This window comes from Oncorhynchus clarkii, chromosome 23 (genome assembly GCF_045791955.1).
Source record: "Oncorhynchus clarkii lewisi isolate Uvic-CL-2024 chromosome 23, UVic_Ocla_1.0, whole genome shotgun sequence".
NCBI classification, from domain to species: Eukaryota; Metazoa; Chordata; class Actinopteri; order Salmoniformes; family Salmonidae; genus Oncorhynchus; species Oncorhynchus clarkii.
Genome location: NC_092169.1, coordinates 48,803,372 through 48,829,114, shown reverse-complemented (window position 1 = coordinate 48,829,114; position 25,743 = coordinate 48,803,372). Strand labels below are relative to the sequence as shown.

At 45.0% G+C, this 25,743-nt stretch overlaps 1 protein-coding gene across 12 annotated transcripts in view; it reads left to right on the top strand.

Moving 5' to 3' along the window:
* The window catches only part of LOC139381237 (neurexin-1a-like), a 749,117-nt gene that overhangs the window by 245,507 nt on the left and 477,867 nt on the right, over nucleotides 1-25,743 (top strand). For all 12 annotated transcript variants that reach the window (XM_071124703.1, XM_071124702.1, XM_071124701.1 and 9 more), the window contains 2 exons: nucleotides 1,738-2,004; nucleotides 2,160-2,334. In XM_071124703.1, the coding sequence (XP_070980804.1) occupies nucleotides 1,738-2,004; nucleotides 2,160-2,334 (442 nt within the window). The remainder of the gene's footprint in view (nucleotides 1-1,737; nucleotides 2,005-2,159; nucleotides 2,335-25,743) is intronic.

The following is a 25,743-nucleotide window of genomic DNA, read 5'->3' as shown; positions in this document are numbered from 1 at the left end:
TTAGGGTTAGGAGCTTGGGTTAGTTTTAGGGTTAGGGTTAGGAGCAATGGTTAGATGTAGGGTTAATGTTAGGTTTTTGGGTTAAGGTTAGGGTTAGAGGTTAAGGAAAATAGGATTTTTAATTGGACTGAATTGTATGTCCCTACAAGGTTAGCTGCGCAAGACTGTGTGTGTGTGTGTGTGTGTGTGTGTGTGTGTGTGTGTGTGTGTGTGTGTGTGTGTGTGTGTGTGTGTGTGTGTGTGAGAGAGAGAGCCTAATGAATTTAGATGGTTGTAGATTGGTAGTGAGAGGCACATCCATCATCAGCAGTATATTTTAATCAGGTTTCCTGCTGAGGCCTTAATTAGCGTTTTTACTGCAACACCTGCATCGTGTACAGCTGTTAGCTCTCATCACTCTCTGTCTCTCACTTCTCAAACACTTTCCTACCTACCTCCCTCCACACAGACCCACATGCTTAGCCACCTCCCTCCTTCCACACAGACCCACATGCTTAGCCACCTCCCTCCTTCCACACAGACCCCCATTCTTAGCCATATCCCTCCCTCCACACACTTAGCCATCTACCTCCCTCCACACAGACCCACATGCTTAGCCACCTCCCTCCTTCCACACAGACCCACAGACTTAGCCACCTACCTCCCTCCACACAGACCCACACACTTAGCCACCTACCTCCCTACACACAGACCCACACACTCAGCCACGTCCCTCCCTCCACACAGACCCACACACTCAGACAAAGTGTACAGATGTTTTCTCTCATCACTCTCCATCTCTTATCAAATACATCCAACAACTCCCTTCCTCCCTCTCACCGACTGACTGACCTACCTACGTAGAATGTCCTGGGGGAACAAGACAGTGGTCTGAAGTTTCTGAGAGAACAAGACAGTGGTCTGAAGTTTCTGAGAGAACAAGACAGTGGTCTGAAGTTTCTGAGAGAACAAGACAGTGGTCTGAAGTTTTGAGAGAACAAGACAGTGGTCTGAAGTCTCTGGGAGAACAAGACAGTGGTCTGAAGTTTCTGAGAGAACAAGACAGTGGTCTGTCCTCATTAGTACCAAACATAGCTAACTCCCTGAGTGTTCATGTCATTGCACAGCACAGTGCTATACAGTAAAGCTAATTGAAAACTAAATAAATGTACCTTTTTACAAAACTATCCACAAAGGTTAATAATATATGATTACTGTAGATAAAAATTCTTAAATTCACATTTTTCTATATTGATTACTGAATACATATATTTTTGTATGTTCCTTTAAAAAGTCAGTGTTGTGAAATTGCATTTCAATTACATTCAAATTATGCCCTTTTCAAAAGCTCTGGAAAATATACCATCTTTTAAATGTTGAGGCTGCAATAGTTTATTCTGATACAGGTCTCGATTTATCTCAAGTTAATGTTTACATCAAAAGAGGAAATGACATATGCTTTTCTCAAAGCGTTTTTACTTCTCCAAGTGATTCGGTTCTGCAAAAATTATTCTGACTGACACACACATACACTTCCAAACATGGCGTGCATACAAATTAGAACACTTTAAAGTGCACTACCTTTGGCCAGTAGTGCACTATTTAAGGAATATCGCACCGTTTCTGGTCATACACTTCCAAAGACTGGTTGTGTTCTAAATGGCACCCTATTTACTATATACAGTAGTGCACTACTTTTGGCCAGATGGATGAACTGTTTCTCCCTTCCCTTCCCCTTTCCTCCCTCCATCAACCTAGGTAGTGTACAAAAACAACGACGTGCGACTCGAGCTGTCCAGGATGGCCAAACTGGGTGATGCCAAGATGAAGGTTCATGGCATCGTGGCTTTCAAATGTGAGAACGTGGCAACCCTTGACCCCATCACCTTCGAGACCCCCGAGTCCTACATAACTCTCAACAAATGGAACGCCAAGAAGACAGGCTCCATCTCCTTTGACTTCCGTACCACAGAGCCCAGCGGGCTTCTCCTCTTCAGCCACGGCAAGCCCAAACAGGCCCCCAAGGTGATTGCAATATTATTTTATTAAATAGTTTTACATGTTTTGCTTGTTTTATGATATTATATTCATCCTGATTTATTTTTTTTATCTTCTTCACTTTTTACTGTGTGTTGGGATTTTAAATGCTCTTTAAATAGTTTGATTTAATTGAATTCAAGGATTCCAAGAGCCCCCTGACATTGAAGGTGGACTTCTTTGCCATCGAGATGCTGGACGGACACCTGTATTTACTGCTGGATATGGGGTCCGGGACTACCAAGACCAGGGCCGTCAACAAGAAGGTCAACGATGGGGAGTGGTACCACGTAGACTTCCAACGGGACGGACGATCAGGTAATGATATTTTATTTTGTTGCCATTGGTGTTATGGATTTTGGAGGGGGCCATAGTGTCTTGATTTGAGTCTTTAATCATTCTAAGGATATCCTGTTCAAATCAAATCACATTTTATTGGTCACATACACATGGTTAGCAGATGTTAATGAGAGTGTAGCGAAATGCTGTGCTTCTATTTCCGACACGGCAGTAATATCTAACAAGTAATGTAACAATTTCACAACAACTACCTTATACACACAAGTGTAAAGGGATGAATACGAATAAGTACATATAAATATATGGACGAGCGATGGCCGTGTGGCATAGGCAAGATGCAGTAGATGGTATAGAGTACAGTGTATACATATGAGATGAGTAATGTAGGGTATGTAAACGTTGAAGGTGACTGGTGATACATTTATTACATCTAATTATTAATTATTAAAGTACAAGAGATTTGAGTCTGTATGTTGGCAGCAGCCACTCAATGTTAGTGATGATGGCCTTGAGATAGAAGCTGATTTTCAGTCTCTCGGTCCCAGCTTTGATGCACCTGTACTGACCTCGCCTTCTGGATGATAGCGGGGTGAACAGGCAGTGGCTCGGGTTGTTGTTATCCTTGATTATCTGTTTGGCTTTCTTGTGACATCGGGTGATGTTGGTGTCATGGAGGGCAGGTAGCTTCACCCGGCGATGCGTTGTGCAGAACGCACTGCCCTCTGGAGAGGCTTACGGTTGTGGGTGGAGCAGTTGCCATACCAGTCGGTGATAAAGCCCGAAGGTATGCTCTCGATTGTGCATCTGTACAAGTTTGTGAGTGTTTTTGGTGACAAGCCAAATTTCTTCAGCCTCCTGAGGTTGAAGAGGTGCTGTTGTGCCTTCTTCACCATGCTGTCTGTGTGGGTGGTCCATTTCAGTTTGTCTGTGATGTGTACACCGAGGAGCTTAAAACTTTTCACCTTCTCCACTCCCATCGATGTGGATAGGGGCCAAGGAATAGTCTGTTCCTACCACTGACGGTCCAGGTCCTCCTGAGCGGCTGGACCGGGTTTGGTCCTGTTTCTGACATTTAGGAACAGTGATTGACCACACCCAACCTCCTTGTGACTGCCATTGACATTGCTTATCAGCCAGACTCCCATCTGGCTTAGCAGCCTTTAACATCTCTATACACAGATCATCACATCACCATCTTTAACCGTTTGATCATTTCCCTTATATTGTCTTTTCTCCCTCTGTTGTTTCTTGAAGTCCACAATCATCTCCTTTGTTTTGTTTGACGTTGAGTGTGAGGTTATTTTCCTGACACCATACTCCGAGAGCCCTCATCATCTTCTCCCTGTAGGCCGTCTCGTCATTGTTGGTAATAAAGCCTAAAACTGTAGTGTTGTCTGCAAACTTGATCATTGAGTTGGAGGCGTGCATGGTCACGCAGTCATGGGGGAACAGGGAGTACAGGAGAGGGCTGAGAACGCACCCAGCGAGGTGGAGATGTTGTTTCCTATCCGGCCCATCAGAGTGCCACGGGGCGATAGTTGTTTAGCTCAGTTACCTTAGCTTTCTTGGGAACAGGAACAACGGTGGCCCTCTTAAAGCATGTGGGGACAGAAGACTGGAATAGAGATTGGTTGAATATGTCCATAAACACACCAGTCAGCTGGTCTGTACACGCTCCGAGGACCCGGCTAGGGATGCCGTCTTGCGTGTGTTAACACTTTTAAATGTTTTACTCACGTTGGCCACTGTGATGGAGAGTCCACAGGTTTTGGTAGCGGGCCATGTCAGTGTCAGTGTCAATGTATTGTCTCCAAAGCGAGCAAAGAAGTTATTTAATTTGTCTGGGAGCAAGACATCGTTGTCCGCGACGGGGCTGGTTTTCATTTAGTAATCCGTGATTGACTGTAGACCCTGCCACATGTTTTAGCCATTGAATTGCGACTCTACTTTGTCTCCATACTGACGCTTAGCTTGTTTGATTGCCTTGCGGATGGAATAGCTACACTGTTTGTATTCGGTCATGTTTCCGGTCGAGTTGCCATGATTAAAAGCAGTGGTTTGCGCTTTCAGTTTTGTGCGAATGCTGCCATCAGTCCACGGTTTCTGGTTAGGGATGTTTTTAATAGTCACAGTGGGTACAACATCACCGATGCATCACCGATGCACTAATAAACTCGCGCACTGAGTCTGCGTATACATCAATGCTGGAACATATCCCAGTCTGTGTGATCGAAGCAATCTTGAAGCATGGAATCCGATTGGTCGGACCAGCATTGAACAGACCTGAGCACGGGCGTTTCCTGTTTAATTTTCTGTCTATAGGCTGGGAGAAACAAAATGGAGTCCTGGTCAGATTTACCAAAAGGAGGGCAGGGGAGGGTTTTTTATTCTTTACGGAAGTTGGAGTAGCAATGATCCAGAATGCTGCCAGCTACAATAAATGCAGCCTCAGGATGTATGGTTTCCAGTTTACATAGAGTCCAGTGAAGTTCTTTCAGGGCCATTGAGGTGTCTGCTTAGGGGGATATACACGGCTGTGATTATAATCAAAGATAATTCTCTTGGTAGATGATGTGGTCGACATTTGATTGTAAGGAATTCTAGGTCACGTGAACAAAATGACTGGAGTTCCTGTATGTTATGATTACACCACGTCTCGTTAATCATAAGGCATACACACCCGCCCTTCTTCTTACAAGAGAGATGTTTGTTTCTGTCGGCGCAATGCGTGAAGAAACCGGGTGGCTGTACCGACTCTGATAACATGTCCCGAGTGAGCCATGTTTCAATGAAACAGAGAAGGTTACAATCTCTGATATCTCTCTGGAAGGCAACCCTTGTCTACCTTGTTGTCAAAAGACTGGACATTGGTGAGTGGTATACCCGGGAGCGGTGAGAGATGTGGCCGTCTACGGAGCCTGATCAGATGACCGCTCCATCTGCCCCTTCTGCGGCGCCGTTGTTTTGAATCGCCTACTGAGATCAGATCCATTGTCCTGGGTGGAGGATCCTCTTCGTGAAAGTCGTATTCCTGGCCGTAATGTTGTTAAGTTGACGTTGCTATTATATCCAATAGTTCCTCCCGGCTATATGTAATAAGACTTAACATTTTCTGGGGTAACAATGTAAGAAATTATACATTTAAAAAAAACAAAATACTGCATAGTTTCCTAAGAACGCAAAGCGAGTTTACCATCTCTGTCGGCGCCATCTTGCATCGGTTCCCTTTTCCACTGCATGTAGACGTACTAGGAATTATTTCTGACTACTGAAAGCGTTTTGTATGACAACTGAGGGAGTTTCATCTGACAATTTAGTGACTTCCTAATATGGATGCGATAGTAGTGATGAATAAATGAAGGCTACATTCCCTCAAACAGTCTCTACATAACCATACTAGTTAGGAAATCCCAGTCCTCTCTCCCACTGTGTCGTCAGTGCCTTTCAGAACACCCAGTATTAGATGCACACACACTCACACACACACACACGCACACACTCACACACACACACACACACAGTCACGCACACACAGCCCGTCTGAGCTCCCAGTAAAACAGCTCTGTGGTCCCTGTTGATTTGCTTGTCTAAGCAGCAATTTGTTAGCGTGTGTTCTCAGCCAAGGCCCTGGCAATATCACGGTGCAAATTAGTTACGCCCCCTGACCACGTTTACTGCTCCTTCTCCACGAGTGGAAATTACATTAACTGTTTCAGTACTCCATGAAGCCACACAGAGCAGGGCCACACATACACACAAACAGACACACACACACACACACACACATTCACACATGCATGGACGCACGTACACACACACACACCACACACACACACACTTAACAGTGACACAAAAATATAGAACTGACCTCATTGAAACATTAAGTAAGACCATTCACTTCCTGTATTAACAGTGTTTTAGTGCTTAAAAGTGATTTTGATTGTGTTTCTCTGGGTTTAGGGCTGGTAGAGCAATATTTGATTGTGTGCATATATGGGAAAATTGCATGTAAGTCTGTAATATAAAAAAATAGCACTCATATAACATTTCAAAACAATGACTCTTGCTGAATTTCATACCAATTTCTTCCCCTTTCACCCCTCAGCCCTCTATTTACTCATTCACTCATCCTCATCCCTCTATTTACTCATTAACTCGCCCCTCGGCCCTCTATTTACTAATTGACTCACCCCTCAGCCCTCTATTTACTCATTGACTCACCCCTCAGCCCTCTATTTACTCATTGACTCACCCCTCAGCCCTATATTGACTCATTGACTCACCACCTCAGCCCTCTATTTACTCATTCACCCGGCCCCTCAGCCCTCTATTTACTCATTCACCCGGCCCCTCAGCCCTATATTTACTCATTGACTCACCCCTCAGCCCTCTATTTACTCATTGACTCACCCCTCAGCCCTCTATTTACTCATTGACTCACCCCTCAGCCCTCTATTTACTCATTGACTCGCCCCTCAGCCCTCTATTTACTCATTGACTCACCCCTCAGCCCTCTATTTACTCATTGACTCACCCCTCAGCCCTCTATTTACTAATTGACTCACCCCTCAGCCCTCTACTCAGCCCTCTACTTTAGGGATGATCAGTGAGATACACCTGCTGGAGCACGTGCAGTGGGTCTGACGACGAATATGTAGCGAGGGCCAGCCGACTAGAGCATACAGGTCGCAGTGGTGGGTGGTATAAGGTGCTTTAGTAACAGAGGAAACTGCATCCAGTTTCCTGAGTAGAGTATTGGAAGCCATTTTGTAGATGACATCGCCGAAGTCGAGGATCGGTAGGATAGTCAGTTTTACTAGGGTAAGTTTGGCGGCGTGAGTGAAGGAGACTTTGTTGCGAATTAGAAAGCCGATTAAAATTGAAACATTTGTAGAACACATGATACCGCTGTTCCTTCTCTCTCTATCCTGTATTCTCATTTCCACCTGTGTCAGTAGGAGGTCAGGGCTACTTAAACAGTGTGACCAGCTACAGTACCATCACAGCTGTGTCCTTGTTCATGTTACTGACTAGCCCAGCACCGAGAGGTGAGGAGGGGAGACGAGCGGATGGGCGGGGAGTGAAGAGGAGAGGAGGAGTTGAGAGGAGAGGGGGAAAGGAGAGAAGAGGAGATAGGAGGGGAGAGGACAGTATAATCACTGAAGCTGGAGACTCATATCTCCCTCACTAGCTTTAAGCACCAGCTGTCAGACCAACTCATAGATCACTGCACATGTACATAGCACATCTGTAAATAGCCCGTTCAACTACCTCATCCCAATACTGTATTTATTTATTTATTTATCTTGCTCCTTTGCACCCCAGTATCTCTACTTACACATTCATCTTCTGCACATCTATTCACTCCAGTGTTTAATTGGTAAATTGTAATTACTTCCCACCATGGCCTATTTATTGTCTTACCTCCCTTATCTTACCTCAATTTCACACACTGTATATATACTTTTTCTACTGTATTATTGACTGTATGTTTGTTTTACTCCATGTGTAACTCTGTGTTGTTGTATGTGTCGAACTGCTTTGCTTTATCTTGGCCAGGTCGCAGTTGTAAATAAGAACTTGTTCTCAACTGGCCTACTGTCACGCCCTGACCATAGTTTACTTTGTATTTTCTATGTTTTGATTGGTCAGGGTGTGATCTGAGTGGGCATTCTATGTTTCATGTCTTGTTTGTCTATTTCTATGTTCAGCCTGATATGGTTCTCAGTCAGAGGCAGGTGTTCGTCATTGTCTCTGATTGGGAACCATATTTAGGTAGCCTGGGTTTCACTGTGTGTTTGTGGGTGATTGTTCCTGTCTATGTGTTTTTCACCAGATAGGCTGTTAGGGTTTCGTTACGTTTTGTTTTTGTAGTATTGTATTGGAGATTCGTGTTTCGTATCATTAATAAACATGGATCGTAAACCACACGCTGCATTTTGGTCCGACTCTCCTTCGTATGAAGACGAAACTCGTTACAGAATCACCCACCACCAACGGACCAAGCAGCGTGTCAACAGGCAGCAACAGCAGCGTAAAGAGGAATGGACATGGGAGGACGTTTTGGATGGCAAGGGCTGTTACACTTGGGAGGAGATACTGGCTGGAAGAGATCGCCTCCCATGGGAACAGGTGGAGGCACTTAGGAGAGCTGAGGCAGCCGGAGAGAGGAGCCGGCGATATGAGGGAACACGGCTGGCAAGGAAGCCCGAGAGGCAGCCCCAAAAATTTCTTGGGGGGGGGCTAACAGGGAGTATGGCTACGCCAGGTAGGAGACCTGCGCAAACTCCCTGTGCTTACCGGGGGGCTAGAGAGACCGGACAGGCACCGTGTTATGCAGTGGTGCGCACGGTGTCTCCAGTGCGGGTGCATAGCCCGGTGCGGTATATTCCAGCTCCGCGTGTCTGCCGGGCTAGATTGAGCGTCGAGCCTAATGCCATGAAGCCGGCTCTACGCAGCTGGTCCCCAGTGCGTCTCCTTGGGCCGGCTTACATGGCACCAGCCTTGCGCTCGGTGTCTCCGGTTCGCCTGCATAGCCCAGTGCGGGCTATTCCACCTCGCCGCACTGGCAGGGCGACCGTGAGCATTCAACCAGGTAAGGTTGGGCAGGCTCGGTGCTCAAGAGCTCCAGTGCGCCTGCACGGTCCGGTTTTTCCAGTACCACCTCCACACCCCAGCCCTCCGGTAGCAGCTCCCCGCACCAGGCTTCCTGTGCGTGTCCTTGGCCCAGTACCACCAGTGCCAGCACCACGCATCAGGCCTACAGTGCGCCTCGCCTGTCCAGCGCTGCCAGAGCCTTCCTCCTCTCCAGCGCTGTCGGAGTCTCCCGCCTGTTTAGCGCTGTCAGAGCTTTCCGCTTCTACAGCGCTGCCGGAGTCTCCCGCCTGTTCAGAACTGCCAGTTAGCATAGAGCTGCCAGTTAGCATAGAGCTGCCAGTTAGCTTAGAGCTGCCAGTTAGCTTAGAGCTGCCAGTTAGCAAGGAGCTGCCAGTCTGCATAGAGCTGCCAGTCTGCAAGGAGCTGCCGGTCTGCATGGAGCTGCCAGTCTGCAAGGAGCTGCCAGTCTGCATAGAGCTGCCAGTCTGCAAGGAGCTGCCAGTCTGCAAGGAGCTGCCGGTCTGCAAGGAGCTGCCAGTCTGCAAGGAGCTGCCAGTCTGCAAGGAGCTGCCAGTCTGCATAGAGCTGCCAGTCTGCAAGGAGCTGCCAGTCTGCAAGGAGCCGCCAGAGCTGCCTTTCTGCAGGATGCCGCCAAAGCTGCCAGTCTGCAGGGAGCCGCCAGAGCTGCCAGTCTGCAAGGAGCCGCCAGAGCTGCCAGTTAGCATGGAGCAGCCAGGGCCGCCAGTCAGTATGGAGCAGCCAGGGCCGCCAGTCAGCATGGAGCAGCCAGGGCCGCCAGTCAGCATGGAGCAGCCAGGGCCGCCAGTCAGCATGGAGCAGCCAGTCAGCATGGAGCAGCCAGTCAGCATGGAGCAGCCAGAGCAGCCAGTCAGCATGGAGCAGCCAGAGCAGCCAGTCAGCATGGAGCAGCCAGAGCTGCCAGTCAGCATGGAGCAGCCAGTCGGCATGGAGCAGCCAGAGCTGCCAGTCAGCATGGAGCAGCCAGTCAGCATGGAGCAGACAGAGCTGCCAGTCGACCAGACTCTTCCAGATCTGCCAGTCGACCAGACTCTTCCAGATCTGCCAGTCGTCCAGACTCTTCCAGATCTGCCAGTCGTCCAGACTCTTCCAGATCTGCCAGTCGTCCAGACTCTTCCAGATCTGCCAGTCGTCCAGACTCTTCCAGATCTGCCAGTCGTCCAGACTCTTCCAGATCTGCCAGTCGACCAGACTCTTCCAGATCTGCCAGTCGACCAGACTCTTCCAGATCTGCCAGTCGATCAGACTCTTCCAGATCTGCCAGTCGTCCAGACTCTTCCAGATCTGCCAGTCGTCCAGATTCTCCCAGATCTGCCAGTCGACCAGATTCTCCCAGATCCGCCAGTCGACCAGATTCTCCTAGATCCGCCAGTCGACCAGATTCTCCTAGATCCGCCAGTCGACCAGATTCTCCCAGATCCGCCAGTCGACCAGATTCTCCCAGATCCGCCAGTCGACCAGATTCTCCCAGATCCGCCAGTCGACCAGATTCTCCCAGATCCGCCAGTCGACCAGATTCTCCCAGATCTGCTAGTCGACCAGGATCTGCTGAAACCGCCAGCCAGCCAGGTTCTGGTAGTTTCTACTACCTGCCTGGGCTTCCTCTCAGTGCTGAGCTTCTTCTCAGTGCTGAGCTTCCTCTCAGTGCTGAGCTACCTATCGGTCCCGAGTTACCTCTGTCCCGAGCTGTCCCTCTGTCCCATGTTATCATTGTGGTGGGTAACCTATTTAGGGACGTTTAGGAGGGGGATTAAAACTGTCATGGAGTGGGGTCCACGTCCAGCGCCAGAGCCGCCACCGCGGACAGATGCCCACCCAGACCCTCCCCTATAGGTTCAGGTTTTGCGGCCGGAGTCCGCACCTTGGGGGGGGGGTACTGTCACGCCCTGACCATAGTTTACTTTGTATTTTCTATGTTTTGATTGGTCAGGGTGTGATCTGAGTGGGCATTCTATGTTTCATGTCTTGTTTGTCTATTTCTATGTTCAGCCTGATATGGTTCTCAGTCAGAGGCAGGTGTTCGTCATTGTCTCTGATTGGGAACCATATTTAGGTAGCCTGGGTTTCACTGTGTGTTTGTGGGTGATTGTTCCTGTCTATGTGTTTTTCACCAGATAGGCTGTTAGGGTTTCGTTACGTTTTGTTTTTGTAGTATTGTATTGGAGATTCGTGTTTCGTATCATTAATAAACATGGATCGTAAACCACACGCTGCATTTTGGTCCGACTCTCCTTCGTATGAAGACGAAACTCGTTACACCTACCTGGATAAATAAAGGTGTTTCTTTTTTTTAAAGAGTAGTGTAGAGGAGAGGAGAGAAGAAGGGAGGGGAGGGGAGGAAAGGGGAGGTGAGGAAAGGGTTAGTGAGGAAAGGGGAGGAGCGAGCAGGGAAAAAATGATTGTCAAACAAATAGTTTGACAGCTGTGAATTCATGTGTTTAGGAGTATGAGCACTGACCCCAAAACACATTTCCCTATACCCTAGACACCCATCTGAACGACCCAGATACTAAGGAGAAGTCCCTATCTGTTTTATGGGCCTGCTGTATACGGCCTGTATGTAGCAAAAATGTGGTCAGAGACCTTCTAGAGCAGCACCGCACCCTCAAGATTCTGAGCCAGTCTGGCAGGGTTGGTCCTGCAAAGCCAGAGCCCCCTGATGGGAGGTCATAATGTACAAGGAAATTATCAAAGCTGCTACTATGGGGGACCATGTGTGTGTTTCAGGGTCTCAGCAGAAGGGGGTATATCTGACCTCCATCACCTAGGTCGTGACAATGGTTAATCAACTTTCCCCATTTCTGCCCATTTTTTTGATCAGTCTTGCAGGCCTTCTCATACAGCTGCAAATGCATTCATAATCAAGACCTTTCTTGAGTTGGGCTCTGGGATGGTGCAACTGTTGAGAATCTGATTCTATGGTTGTTGTTGGGGAAAGGGGTTTTGTGTGTGTGTGTATGTGTGTGTGTGTGTGTGTGTGTTTCACAACTGTTGCAAGGGAGTGAAAGATGTTAGTGACAATATAGGATGAGTCACAATAATTGTTCGCTGAAATAATAATTGCTTGCCATAATGTAATTTTGGTAATGGCGTGGGGCAGTCTGGGGCAGTCTGCAAGGGCATTGGGATGACAACCCAACTCGGCATGAGGAGGGGTTTTAGTGGGTGGAATAGTGGGGACCAATTGGAGGTTTACTTAGTAGCAATGCAAATATCAAGGTAAAGCTATATAGACAGTAAATCATCATGTTTTAATGGTACGTTTACAAACATATAATAATAATTAGATAATTAGAATTGAAACTTGAGTCTCATTATGGTAAGAGGTGAAATAAGTATAGCCAGTTGTAATTGTAATGGCTTAGCAGATAATAAGAAAAGACAATCAGTATTTCCCTGGCTAAAAGAGAAGGAATATAATATCTATTGTTTACACATTCAACCATTTTTATCACTGTCGTTGAAGGAGTAGACCAAGGCGCAGCGTGAGTAGAGTTCCACATGTTTTAATAAACTGAAACTCACCAAAAACAAAACAATAAAGCACAAACGAAACGTGAAGCTACTGGTGTGGACTCAGGCAACTAAATGTAGACACGATCCCACAAACACAAATGAGGAAATGGCTACCTCAATATGATCCCCAATCAGAGACAACGATAAACAGCTGCCTCTGATTGGGAACCATATCAGGCCAACATAGAAATACAATATCACCTAGATGACCCACCCAAGTCACTATCACGCCCCAACCAACATAGAGAAAAAACAGCTTACTATGGTCAGGGTGTGACAATTTTAGATTAGGTTTTATGGAAAAGGGGTTTGGGAGGCGAAATATACAGTTAAAATCAGAAGTTTACATAGACCTAGGTTGGAGTTATTAAAACTTGTTTTTCAACCACTCCACAAATGTCTTGTTAATAAACTATAGTTTTGGCAAGTCGGTTAGGACATCTACTTTGTGCATGACACAAGTAATTTTGCCAACAATTGTTTACAGACAGATTATTTCACTTATAATTCACTGTATCACAATTCCAGTGGGTCAGAAGTTTACAGATAGTAAGTTCACTCTGCCTTTAAACAGCCTGGAAAATTCCAGAATGTGATGTCATGGCTTTAGAAGCTTCTGATTGGCTAATTAACATAATCTTTGTCAATTAGATGTGTACCTGTGGATGTATTTCAAGGCCTACCTTGAAACGCAGTGCCTCTTTGCTTGACATCATGGGAAAAACAAAAGAAATCATCCAAGACATCAGGAAAACAATTGTAGACCTCCACAAGTCTGGTTCATCATTGGGAGCAATTTCCAAACGCCTCAAGGTACTATGTTCATCTGTACAAACAATAGTACGCATGTATAAACACCATGGGACGATGCAGCCGTCATACCGCTCAGGAAGGAGACGCGTTCTGTCTCCTAGAGATAAATGTACTTTGGTGCAAAAAGTGCAAATCAATCCCAGAACAACAGCCAAAGACCTTGTGAAGATGCTGGAGGAAACTGGTACAAAAGTATCTATATCCACAGTAAAACGAGTCCTATATCAACATGACCTGAAATGCCGCTCAGCAAGGAAGAAGCCACTGCTCCAAAACCACCATAAAAAAATGCCAGACTACGGTTTACAACTGCACATGGGGACAAAGATCATACTTTTTGGAGTCCTCTGGTCTGATGAAACAATATAGAACTGTTTGGCCATAATGACCATCATTATGTTTGGAGGAAAAAGGGCGAGGCTTGCAAGTCGAAGAACACGATCCCAACCATGTAGCATGGGGGTGGCAGCATCATGTTGTGGGGGTGCTTTGCTGCAGGAAAGACTGGTGTACTTCACAAAATAGATGGTATCATGAGGATGGAAAATCATGTGGATATTTTGAAGCAACATCTCAAGACATCAGTTAAAGCTTGGTCGCAAAAGGTTCTTCCAAATGGACAATGACCCCAAACAAACTTCCAAAGTTGAGGCAAAATGACTTAAGGACAACAAAGTCAAGGTATTGGAGTGGCCATCACAAAGCCTGAAAAAACTTGTGCAAGCAAGGAGGCCTACAAACCTGACTCAGGTACACTAGCTCTGTCCAGAGGAATGGGCCAAAATTCACCCAACTTATTGTGGGAAACTTGTGGAAGGCTACCCGAAACGTTTGACCCAAGTTAAACAATTTGAAGGCAATGCTACCAAATACTAATTGAGAGTATGTAAACTTCTGACCCACTGGGAATGTGATTAAAGAAATAAAGCTTAAAATAAAGTTGTAATCCTAATTTACCTAAAACAAAGTTTTTTTACTAGGATTAAATGTTAGGATTTGTGAAAAACTGAGTTTAAATGTATTTGGCTAAGGTGTATGTAAACTTCCGACTTGAACTGTATATAAATGGTAGATTATCGGACACGCAACAAGGTCTGATTTCATTATTACTGAAACAGGATCCAAGTGGTGTATATATAAAGATCCAGTCCATTTAGAAAATTGGACGCCTCTTACACTTCAGTGTTGTGATGCAAAAATAATTTGCGCATAGAATTAAAAGGGTATAGTCAGATATTATTCTTCCTAATCTGACAGGTTTTTTACATGGAAAATACATTGGAGATAATATAAAACAAGGATTGGAAACAATAGAATGCTATGAAATATCGGGGACATCAGGCCTGGTTTTCACAGCTGATTTTGAAAATGCTTTTGATAAAGTATGACTGGAGTTTTTATATAAATGCCTACAATATTTCAATTTTGGATAATCTCTTATAAAATGGGTTAAAGTTATGTATAATAACTTTAGATGTAAAAGAGTAAATAATGGCAACATTTAAGAAAGTTTTAAACTGTCAAGACGAGTAAAACAAGGTTGTCCACTACCGGCCTATCTGTTTATTATTTCCATTGAAATGTTAGCTGTTAAAATTAGATCCAACAATAATATTAAGGGATTAGAAATCCGTGGCTTAAAAACAAAGGTGTCATTGTGCGCTGATGATTCATGTTTTCTTTTAAAACCAAAATTAGAATCCCTCCACAGCCTCATAGAGGATGTAAATACTTTTGCTATCTTCTCTGGTTTAAAATCAAATAAACACATTTCAGCCACACAATCATTATTTTGTGTGAACCAGAAGCAACAGCAATTATTTGACTCCTTGAAAATGACCTAAACCAATACTGTTGCACTATGGTAAGACAGGAGACCAATGCCGCTGGATGTATCATGTTATCAACATTATATTTGCTATCCAATTATCCTTCTAATTAGCAGTATATTGCATCCCTCCCTCCCTCGCTCTCGCTTGCTGTCTTGATCTCTCTCTCTCCCTCTCTCTTTCCCTCCCTACCTTTTTTCTACTGTCTCTCCTCAAGTCTGGGTCGTTTTTCATTGAGAAACTCAAGAGGAGAGGAGAGGAGAGACACATAGACACACACAGACACACAGACACACAGACACAGAGACACACAGACACACAGACACACAGACACACAGACACACAGACACAGAGACACACAGACACACAGAGACACACACAGACACAGAGACACAGACACAGAGACACAGAGACAGACACAGAGACACACACAGACACAGAGACACAGAGACACAGACACAGAGACACAGAGACAGAGAGTAGAAGAAGGAGGGAGCGAGCAGAGAGAGGAGTGGAGAGTAGGATAGGGAAGGAAGGAATTGCAGCGTTCACATATAAACATAACACTTCGAAAAGTGATGATTTTCTCCTAATGTAAACCCATTTAAGCTTCCAGGATTTTCATGTAAATGCCGAAAGTGCATTTACATAAAGTTTCCCTCTAATAGATAATTAAAACGGAAAATAGAAAAAGCCCTTTCAAACATGGAAAGTGTTGGTCCCATGTATTATGAGCAGAAATAAAAGACCCCAGAATTGTTTCATATTTCTCTCAAATGTTGAGCACACATTTTTTATATTCCTGTTAGTGAGCATTTCTCCTTTGCCTAGATAATCCATCCCCCTGACAGGTGTTGTCACGATCGTCGTAAGCACACTCGGACCAAAGCGCAGTGCGATATGGGTTCCACATGTTTATTCAGTGAAACACAAAAAAACAATAAAGAATAAATGAAACGTGACGTTCTGGAGTGCTCACAAGCAACAACACAAAACAAGATCCTACAAAAAAACATTGGGGAAATGGCTGCCGAAATATGATCCCCAATCAGAGACAACACTAAACAGCCGCCTCTGATTGGGAACTATACCAGGCCAACATAGAAATAATAATAATAATAATAATAATAATCTAAGTTCCGGACTGTGAACCGTCGCCGGAAGCTCCGGACTGTGAACCGTCGCCGGAAGCTCCGGACTGTGAACCGTCGCCGGAAGCTCCGGACTGTGAACCGTCGCCGGAAGCTCCGGACTGTGAACCGTCGCCGGAAGTTCTGGACTGGGGACCGTCGCCGGAAGCTCTGGACTGGGGATGCGCACTGGAGGCCGAGTGTGTGGAGCCAGAACAGATGGCACCGGACTGGGAAGGTGCACTGAAGGTCTTGTTTATAGAGCCGTCACAAATTGTCCCGGACAGATGACACTCTGCACGGCGAGTGCGGGGAGTTGGCACAGGACGTACTGGGCTGTGGAGGCGCACTGGAGACTTGGTGCGTAGAGCCGGCACAGTTTTTACCAGACTGCTAGCACGCTCTTCAGGACGAGTACGGAGAGCTGACTGAGGTGGCATCAAACAGATAACACGCTCCTTAGGGTGAATGTTGTGCATCATTCACCAACACAACAACTCTCTCATTTCTCTCTCCCCCAATTTCTCCATCAACTCACTGATGGTCTCTGACTCTCTCCGTTCACTCTCCTCCAATTTCTCCCTCTTCTCCCAAACTGGCTCTGGTTCACTCCCCGGCTACGCCGACCACCCCGTGCGCCACCCCCCAAAAAAAATCTTTTCGGCTTTCTATGTGGCCGCGAACCCCGGCATCATCGTCGCTGTCCTCCCTTCTTTCCTTGCGTCTGCTTCCAAGGAAGGCTTTCGTCTCCTGCCATTATTTCCTCCCAAGTCCAGGATGTCTTCTCCTCCTTGATCTCCTCCCAAGCCCAGGATATCTTCTCCTCCTGGGCACGCTGCTTGGTCCTGTTGTGGTGGGATCTTCTGTTATGATCGTCGTAAGCATACTCGGACCAAAGTGCAGTGCGATATGGGTCCCACATGTTTATTCAATGAAACGCAAAAAAAAACTATAAAGAATAAACTGAATGTGACGTTCTGGAGTGCCCACAGGCGACAACACAAAAACAAGATCCCACAAAAAAACAGTGGGGAAATAGCTGCCTAAATATGATCCCCAATCAGAGACAACGCTAAACAGCTGCCTCTGATTGGTAACCATACCAGGCCAACATAGAAATAAAACAACCTACATTACCCACCCTAGTCACTGTCACACCCGACCTAACCAAAATAGAGAATAAAAACCTACTAGTATTTTCTACTACTTATAGGACACATCACTGCACTCTATACTCCTCTGTAAACTGCTCATCTCTGTGTACCCATCGTAAGACCCACTGGTAGATGCTTATTTATAAAACCCTCTTAGGCCTCACTCCCCCCTATCTACTGCAGCCCTCATCCTCCACATACAACACCTGTTCTGCCTGTCACATTCTGTTAAAGGTCCCCAAAGCACACACATCCCTGGGTCGCTCCTCTTTTCAGTTCGCTTCAGCTAGTGACTGGAACGAGCTGCAACAAACACTTAAACTGGACAGTCTTAACTCCATCTCTTCATTCAAAGACACAATCATGGACACTCTTACTGACAGTTGTAGCTGCTCTGCGTGATGTATTGTGGTCTCTAACTTCTTGCCCTTTGTGCTGTTGTCTGTGCCCATTAATGTTTGTCCCGTGTTTTATGCTGCTACCACATTGTGTTGCTACCATGTTGTTGTTATTTTGTGTTGCTGCCTTGCTGTGTTGTCATGTGTTGATGCCTTGCTATGTTATTGTCTTAGTCTCTCTTTATGTAGTATTGTGTTGTCTCTATTGTTGTGATGTGTGATTTGTCCTATTTTGTTTTTATTTAAAATAATTGAATCCCAAACCCCCGTCCCCGCATGAGGCCTTTTGGAGGCCATCATTGTAATTAAGAATTTGTTCTTAACTTCTTATGGCTGGGGGCAGTATTGAGTAGCTTGGATGAATAAGGTGCCCAGAGGTGGCCAGAGTAAACTCCCTGCTCCTCAGTCCCAGTTGCTAATATATGCGTGTTATTATTTTATTTGGATAGAAAACACTCTGACGTTTCTAAAACTGTTTGAATGATGTATGTGAGTATAACAGAAGTAATATGGCAGGCAAAAACCTGAGACAAAATCCAACCAGGAAGTGGGAAATCTGAGGTTGGTTGATTTTCAACTCATTCCCTATTGAAGATACAGTGGGATATTGGTCACGATGCACTTCCTAAGGCTTCCACTAGATGTCAATAGTCTTTAGAAACTTGTTTTAGGCTTCTACTGTATAGTAGGGGCTCATAAGGGCTCTTTGAGTCAGTGGTCTGGCAGAGTGCCACAGGCTCGTGACGCTCGTTCCCGTGAAAGGTAGTTCCCGTTCCATTGCTTTTCTACAGACAAAGGAATTCTCCGGTTGGAACATTATTGAAGATTTATGTTAAAAACATCCTAAATATTGATTCTATACATCGTTTGACATGTTTCTACGGACTGTAACGGAACTTTTTGACATTTCGTCTGCTCCTAGTGAACGCGCTTCGTGACTTTGGATTTGTTTACCAAATGCCCTAACAAAAGAAGCTATTTGGACAGAAATGATGAACATTATCGAACAAAACAAACATTTATTTTGGGACTGCGATTCCTGGGAGTGCATGCTGATGAAGATCATCAAAGGTAAGTGAATATTTATAATGCTATTTGACTAATGTTGACTACCCAATATGGCGGATATCTTTTTGGCTGCTTTGTTGTCTGAACGCTGTACTCAGCTTATTGCATGGTTTGCACAGCGGTTGCATTAAGAAGTATATCTCTAATTCCTTGTATAACACTTGTATTTTCATCAACATTTATACTGTAAATGGAACCATTTTCCAGAACTTCTTGGGGTTAGACCCACACAGAGAGACCTGCTCCTTTAAAGTAACTAACTTTGGCCTTCCGGATAGCCTGAGTGAACTTATTTCTCATTTGCCTGAACGATAGCCAGTCAGCCTGAGTATGCGTGTGCCGAGCCTTTCGCCAAACTTAATTCTTGAGGTGGAGTAACTCTGCAAGATCATGGTCGAACCAGGGGCTGAACCTGTTTTTAATTCTCATTTTCTTTATGGGGGTGTGTTTGTTAACAATCCCACTGAAAATATCAAAAAAGAAGGTCCAAGCGTCTTTGACAGAGGGGATCATGCAGATTCTTTATCATTTTACAGAGGCCAGTTCATGAATGAAGGCTTGCTCATTAAAGTTTTTTTTGCAAGTGTCTATGACAAATCAGGACATGTCATTTCACTGAGCAGCCATTACAAACACAGGCTGTAAAACAGTGATCACTAAGGTCATTACAGAAAACAGACTGATACCTATATTAATTATTTGTGAGGATAACATTTTGTGAGGAAAACCTTATTTGTGAGGATAGCATTTTCTGGGTGTTTGGAGTCTTACCTTGTGGGATTGGTAATAATCTGGGAAAAATGTAGGGAGTCCCGTTGCTTTAGGACTTGTTCAGGTGATTTAAGCATGTCCCAGTTTAGGTCACCAAGCAGAACAAATTCAGACTTGGTGTAAGGGGCCAGGAGAGGGCTTAGGGCAGGTAGGGTTCAGGCCGGTGCTGATGGAGGACGATCGCGCGCAGCAACAGTCAAAGAGCTATTTGAAAGTTTAATGCTTAAAACCAACAAATCACATTATTTTGGGGACAGACTTGGTGGAGACAACCGAGCACTGAAGGTGATCCTTGGTAAAGATTGCCAGTCCCCCACCTGTGGAAGATCTGTATTCCCGAAAAAGGTTATAACCAGAAAGGTTAACATCAGTGTTCAAAACACTCTCTTAACCACGTCTCAGTAATGACCAACACATCTGGATTGGAGCTGATCAACACTTTCAATGGATCCATTTTAGGTAATAAACTTCTAGTGTGAACGTGCATAAAACCCAGGCTTTTACGAGATCAGAAATCAGTGAAGCAGATATTAGAGCACAAGTCAGTGAGAGTTGGTTGGAATAGTGTGGGAGGCCAAAAGTCAGTGTAACCAATAGAGAGTCCCGAGTGTGGGAAAAAACATAGTTTGTCCCACGGGTGGGTAAAGAAAGTTTGTAGTCAACAAAGTATGCAGGTGTCATGAGACAAAGAGCAAAATGCACAATAAAAAAAAGTATATATAACAACTTGGGGCTCACCGTTGCAAGTTCAGAGTCACTTACCCCAACAGTGCGTGAGTGCTGAAATAACACATAAAAAAACAAAATACTGCAAAGTTTCTTAAGAGCTAGAAGCATGGCAGTCCTATCCGTCAGCACCATTTTCATCACCTGATTTAGTATGTAGGAGGTGAAGAGCAACATGCTTCAAACTACACCACTTATTGAGGAAATGTCAAGAGCCTATTTTGTTGTATTGTTTTTCCCTTCAGCCCGGGTGTTACGAATCCCTTTTGGCCCGACAGTCTAGGGGGGATGGTAGTGAGACCCGTAACATAGCTCATGTAAATTATAATAGTGACAAAGTAAAAGTGAACGAAATAACCATGACAACCGAAATAATACCGTCAAACTCAGGGTTTATTTCTAAACACACGGTAATGGGGGGGAAGCAGGAAAAGGGGCTGAGCTGGACCCAAGGAAAGAAACAAATATGCAAAAACACCCCTAAGCTAGACTAGCCTATTTCAACAACAGCTAACTAACTAACCAAAAATACAGTGGGTGGTCCACCCAGTTCTAACTAGTGTTTTTAACAAAGTTTACCTACGGGTAGTGTATGCCCATGGGCGACTTGTCTTGGTTTCCCCTTTTCCCACCAGCAAACACCATAAGCAAAAACAATACTCACAGGAGATGACAAAGTGATATGGAGGTGCTCAAACAAAAGAGAGGTTAATACGCAAAGAGAGAGATCTACATACATGGCATTTACAAAGAGATTGAGCTACTGAAATCTATAAAGAACAGAGATCTACCAACATGGCATTACAAAGATTGAGCTCTTGAACAAACAAATGATGGGGTTTTTAAACCATGGGGAAGGAACTGTGATAGGGTAGGAAACAGGAGGAGGTGTGTCTTCTGATTGATGGGTTGATTGTTGACTGATTGGGGAGTGATGATTTTCACCTGTGAGGGAGAAGGAGAGAAAAGAAACACACACACACAGGATACACACACAGGATAACTGTATCCGTAACACTCCCACCCTTAAAAGAGCAACCCTAGGGGTTGCGACTACAGTATTTCAATGAATACTCACAACAAAGCAACAACCTTGCAAAACATACAGAAAACATTTTCACACACGAGACACAAACTGGTTACCCAATTTTGTCTTCGGTAACGGTCCGACACAATCAACCACCACATGCTCAAATGGTTCACCTATTACAGGTATGGGACAAAGAGGAGCGGGAGGAATAACCTGATTTGGTTTTCCTGTTATCTGACAGGTGTGGCATGTCCGACAGAACTGAGCCACATCTTGTTTTAAACCCGGCCAAAAGAAATGTCGAAGGATCCGATCATACGTCTTTGTAATTCCTAAATGACCAGACCACTGGTGATCATGAGCAAGGGATAACACATTTTGTCGAAAGGCTGTAGGAATTACTATTTGGTAAACAGCATTCCAATCTCCACCCGCGTCAACATCGGATTTCCATTTACGCATGAGGAGATTACCATCAATGAAGTAAGCCACATTCTTCTTCTTCACCTCTTCCAATGAGACAACACTAGAAAAACATTTAGCAAGTTTGTTGTCAACCTTTTGGTTAGCAATCAGCTGCTCACGAGTGACTGGTAACTATTGCATCAGCAATAAGTTCAACGTTCTTTAATTCTTTCCTGGGCTGTTTGTCAGAGGTGATCAGCTTCTCAGAGGTATCACACAATCCATCCTCTTGATCATCCTCTTTGAACAGAACAGTGTTCGACAAATCTATCACGTCACCCTCTTGTAGTGCCTGAGCACGAGTGACAGCACAAGCGGGGAACACATGTGGATAACTCTGTGCCAACTCATTCGAGAGAGAGTGGTCACTTTTATCCAATACTTCCAATACGGGTACTACCTTTCCTCCGGCAATATCGTTACCCATTATAAAGGTCACACCTTTCACTGGCAACTTAGGACGTACCCCCACTCTGAATATTCCACTGATTAACTCAGAGTGTACTTTCACAAAGTGCAACGGCACTGGGACAAAACCCATTTCAATACCCTGCACTAACACACTGGAACCACAGTATTTATCGTCAGATAAGGGCAACACATCAGACAATATAAACGACTGCGCCGCACCAGTATCTCTAAGGATTTTAACCGGACGCTGAGACGCTTCGTCATTCGTTAGGGACACAAACCCATCGGAAATGAATGGTTCATAACTGCGGTCGGGGACTGGGTCTTTCAAACTACAGTTACTCTGAGGCACCTGTTTTGTTGTAGACCTCACAACCGTACGAATTAGAGCAACACCTGTTGGTGGCTTGGCACGAAGAGGCATCCCTTGTTTGCGTTTAAGCAGGAAGCAATCATTAATCATATGTCCCACTTTATGACAATAGAAACAGGAACGCTCATTCTTCTGGCGTGCTTTATATACTACTGCTGGCCGACTAGGGCTAAAGGTAGGAAACTCAGTGGTTCTACTCTCAGTTTGAGCCGAAAACACACTCTTGTGCGTCAACACAAACTCGTCTGCCAACACAGACGCTTCTGCCAGGGAGGATACTTTCTGTTCGTTTAGGTAAACTACAATGCATTCGGGTAAGCAATTTTTAAATTCTTCCAACAAGATTAACTCCCGGAGAGAGTTGAAATCAGTTACCTTACTAGCAGCATGCCATTTATCAAACAGATTTCCCTTGTCTCTAGCAAATTCCACATAAGTCTTACTAGAAGACTTTCTATGAGACCTAAATCTCTGTCGGTATGCCTCAGGCACAAGCTCATAGGCACGAAGAGCAGTAGCTTTGACTACTTCATAATTCAAACTGTCCTCCAGAGGTAGCGCTGACAAAACCTCTTGGGCTTTACCAGTTAATTTACACTGAAGTAATAGGCACCATACCTCTTCAGGCCACTTCAATGCTACGGCTATACGCTCAAATACACAAAAATAGGAGTCAACCTCCGACTCTCTGAACAAAGGTACTAAAGCTATCTGCCTACTAATGTCAAACGTGTTTGAGGACACAGCTGGTGAGGACGACTCACTAACAGTGACAGCAGGAACGAAGGCTAGCCTCGCTGTCTCTGCCTCCAGTTCCATCTGGCGCATTTTAAACGTCATCTGCCTCTGTTCTCGTTCTCGTTCTTTTTCTGCCTCAATTTTACACATCTCCAAATCTAAATGCCGCTGTTCTTTTTCTGCCTGAATTTTACCCATCTCCAAATCTAAATGCCGCTGTTCTCTTTCTGCCTCAATTTTACACATCTCCAACTGGAGAGTCTCTCGCCTAATTTGGGCTCTCTCTTCCACCTCTAGTTGGAACTGTGCTAAACGGACATCCCTTCTGGCATCACCGTTTGACAGTGGGGAGAGTGGTTCAAAATGGGACAATGTGGCTGGTGTTTTAGCCTCGCCCTCATTATCAGATACCAATGGGCTTACAGGAGCAGCAACATCCCCTACAGGGTTAGTATGCTCAGGCAGCGGTAACACAAGCACCTGCTCTTCCAACAATACATTTAACACCAGCTTTTTAACCTCCGACTTAACTACATTCTGTGGAATCGATACTGAATAATGGTCAGCCAAGGTCATTAAAGCAACTCTACGACATTTGTCAAAAACCTCCCACGAAGGGTTATCCAAAAAGGACTTCAAATCAAAAGTAGCCATCTTACACTACTTCACAAGAGCCAACGAAAATAGCAAACACTAATGCTACTTCAGCTATGACGCTCAACACTGAACTATACCACTTCAACAATCTACATGAGCGGCATGGGTGTCAGTAAAGACAGATCCCGGATGAGGCTCCACTTATGTTACGAATCCCTTTTTGGCCCGACAGTCTAGGGGGGGATGGTAATGAGACGCGTAACATAACTCATGTAAATTATAATAGTGACAAAGTAAAAGTGAACGAAATAACCACGACAACCGAAATAATACCGTCAAACTCAAGGTTTATTTCTAAACACACGGTAATGGGGGGGAAGCAGGAAAAGGGGCTGAGCTGGACCCAAGGAAAGAAACAAATATGCAAAAACACCCCTAAGCTAGACTAGCCTATTTCAACAACAGCTAACTAACTAACCAAAAATACAGTGGGTGGTCCACCCAGTTCTAACTAGTGTTTTTAACAAAGTTTACCTACGGGTAGTGTATGCCCATGGGCGACTTGTCTTGGTTTCCCCTTTTCCCACCAGCAAACACCATAAGCAAAAACAATACTCACAGGAGATGACAAAGTGATATGGAGGTGCTCAAACAAAAGAGAGGTTAATACGCAAAGAGAGAGATCTACATACATGGCATTTACAAAGAGATTGAGCTACTGAAATCTATAAAGAACAGAGATCTACCAACATGGCATTACAAAGATTGAGCTCTCCTGAAATCTACCAAGAACAGCTATCTACCAACATGGCATTACAAAGATTGAGCTCTTGAACAAACAAATGATGGGGTTTTTAAACCATGGGGAAGGAACTGTGATAGGGTAGGAAACAGGAGGAGGTGTGTCTTCTGATTGATGGGTTGATTGTTGACTGATTGGGGAGTGATGATTTTCACCTGTGAGGGGAGAAGGAGAGAAAAGAAACACACACACACACAGGATACACACACAGGATAACTGTATCCGTAACACCGGGTGTATCTCCATGTGTGATTTGGGACATTTTTCATTACCAGAACTATTTGGCTACTAGCAATACATCTACACTATGCTGTACACTAAATCTACACACACACACACACACACACACACACACACACACACACACACACACACACACACACACACACACACACACTTAGCATTCCAGTGGTTTTTTGTAAAGCATTGAGCTCATATCACGTAGCTGGTCGATATCTACCACAACCGTCAATCAAAAAGTAAATTACTACTACTACTGGATGACAAATATCCTTCCCTCTCAATCACGTTTCTCTCTGCTCCCTTCTCTTTCTCATCCTCCCGCCCTCCTGCACTCCCTCCCCCTCATCTCTGGATAGTTCTTCTGAGTATGTTCTCAGCCCAGCCAGGAATCTCTCCAGGTATCTCTCCAGGCACCCCCCCCCCCCCCCCCTCAACCTCTGTCACTCTCTCTCTATATATATAGTATTTCTATCTCTGTCTCTCTCTCTCTCTCTTGCTCTCTTTCTCTCTTCTCTCTCTCCTCTCTCTCTGTGTTCTCTCCCCTTTCTCACTCTCTCTTTTCCTGTATGGTTCTTCTCAGCCCAGTAGCTCCGTACCTTAGTACTTCAGAGCCGTGGCATAGATTACTGTGAGGAGGGGGAACACTGGTTCCGGCTAGCGAATGCACCTGCCATTAATTATTTGTACACACATACATCCCACACACACACACACACACACACACACA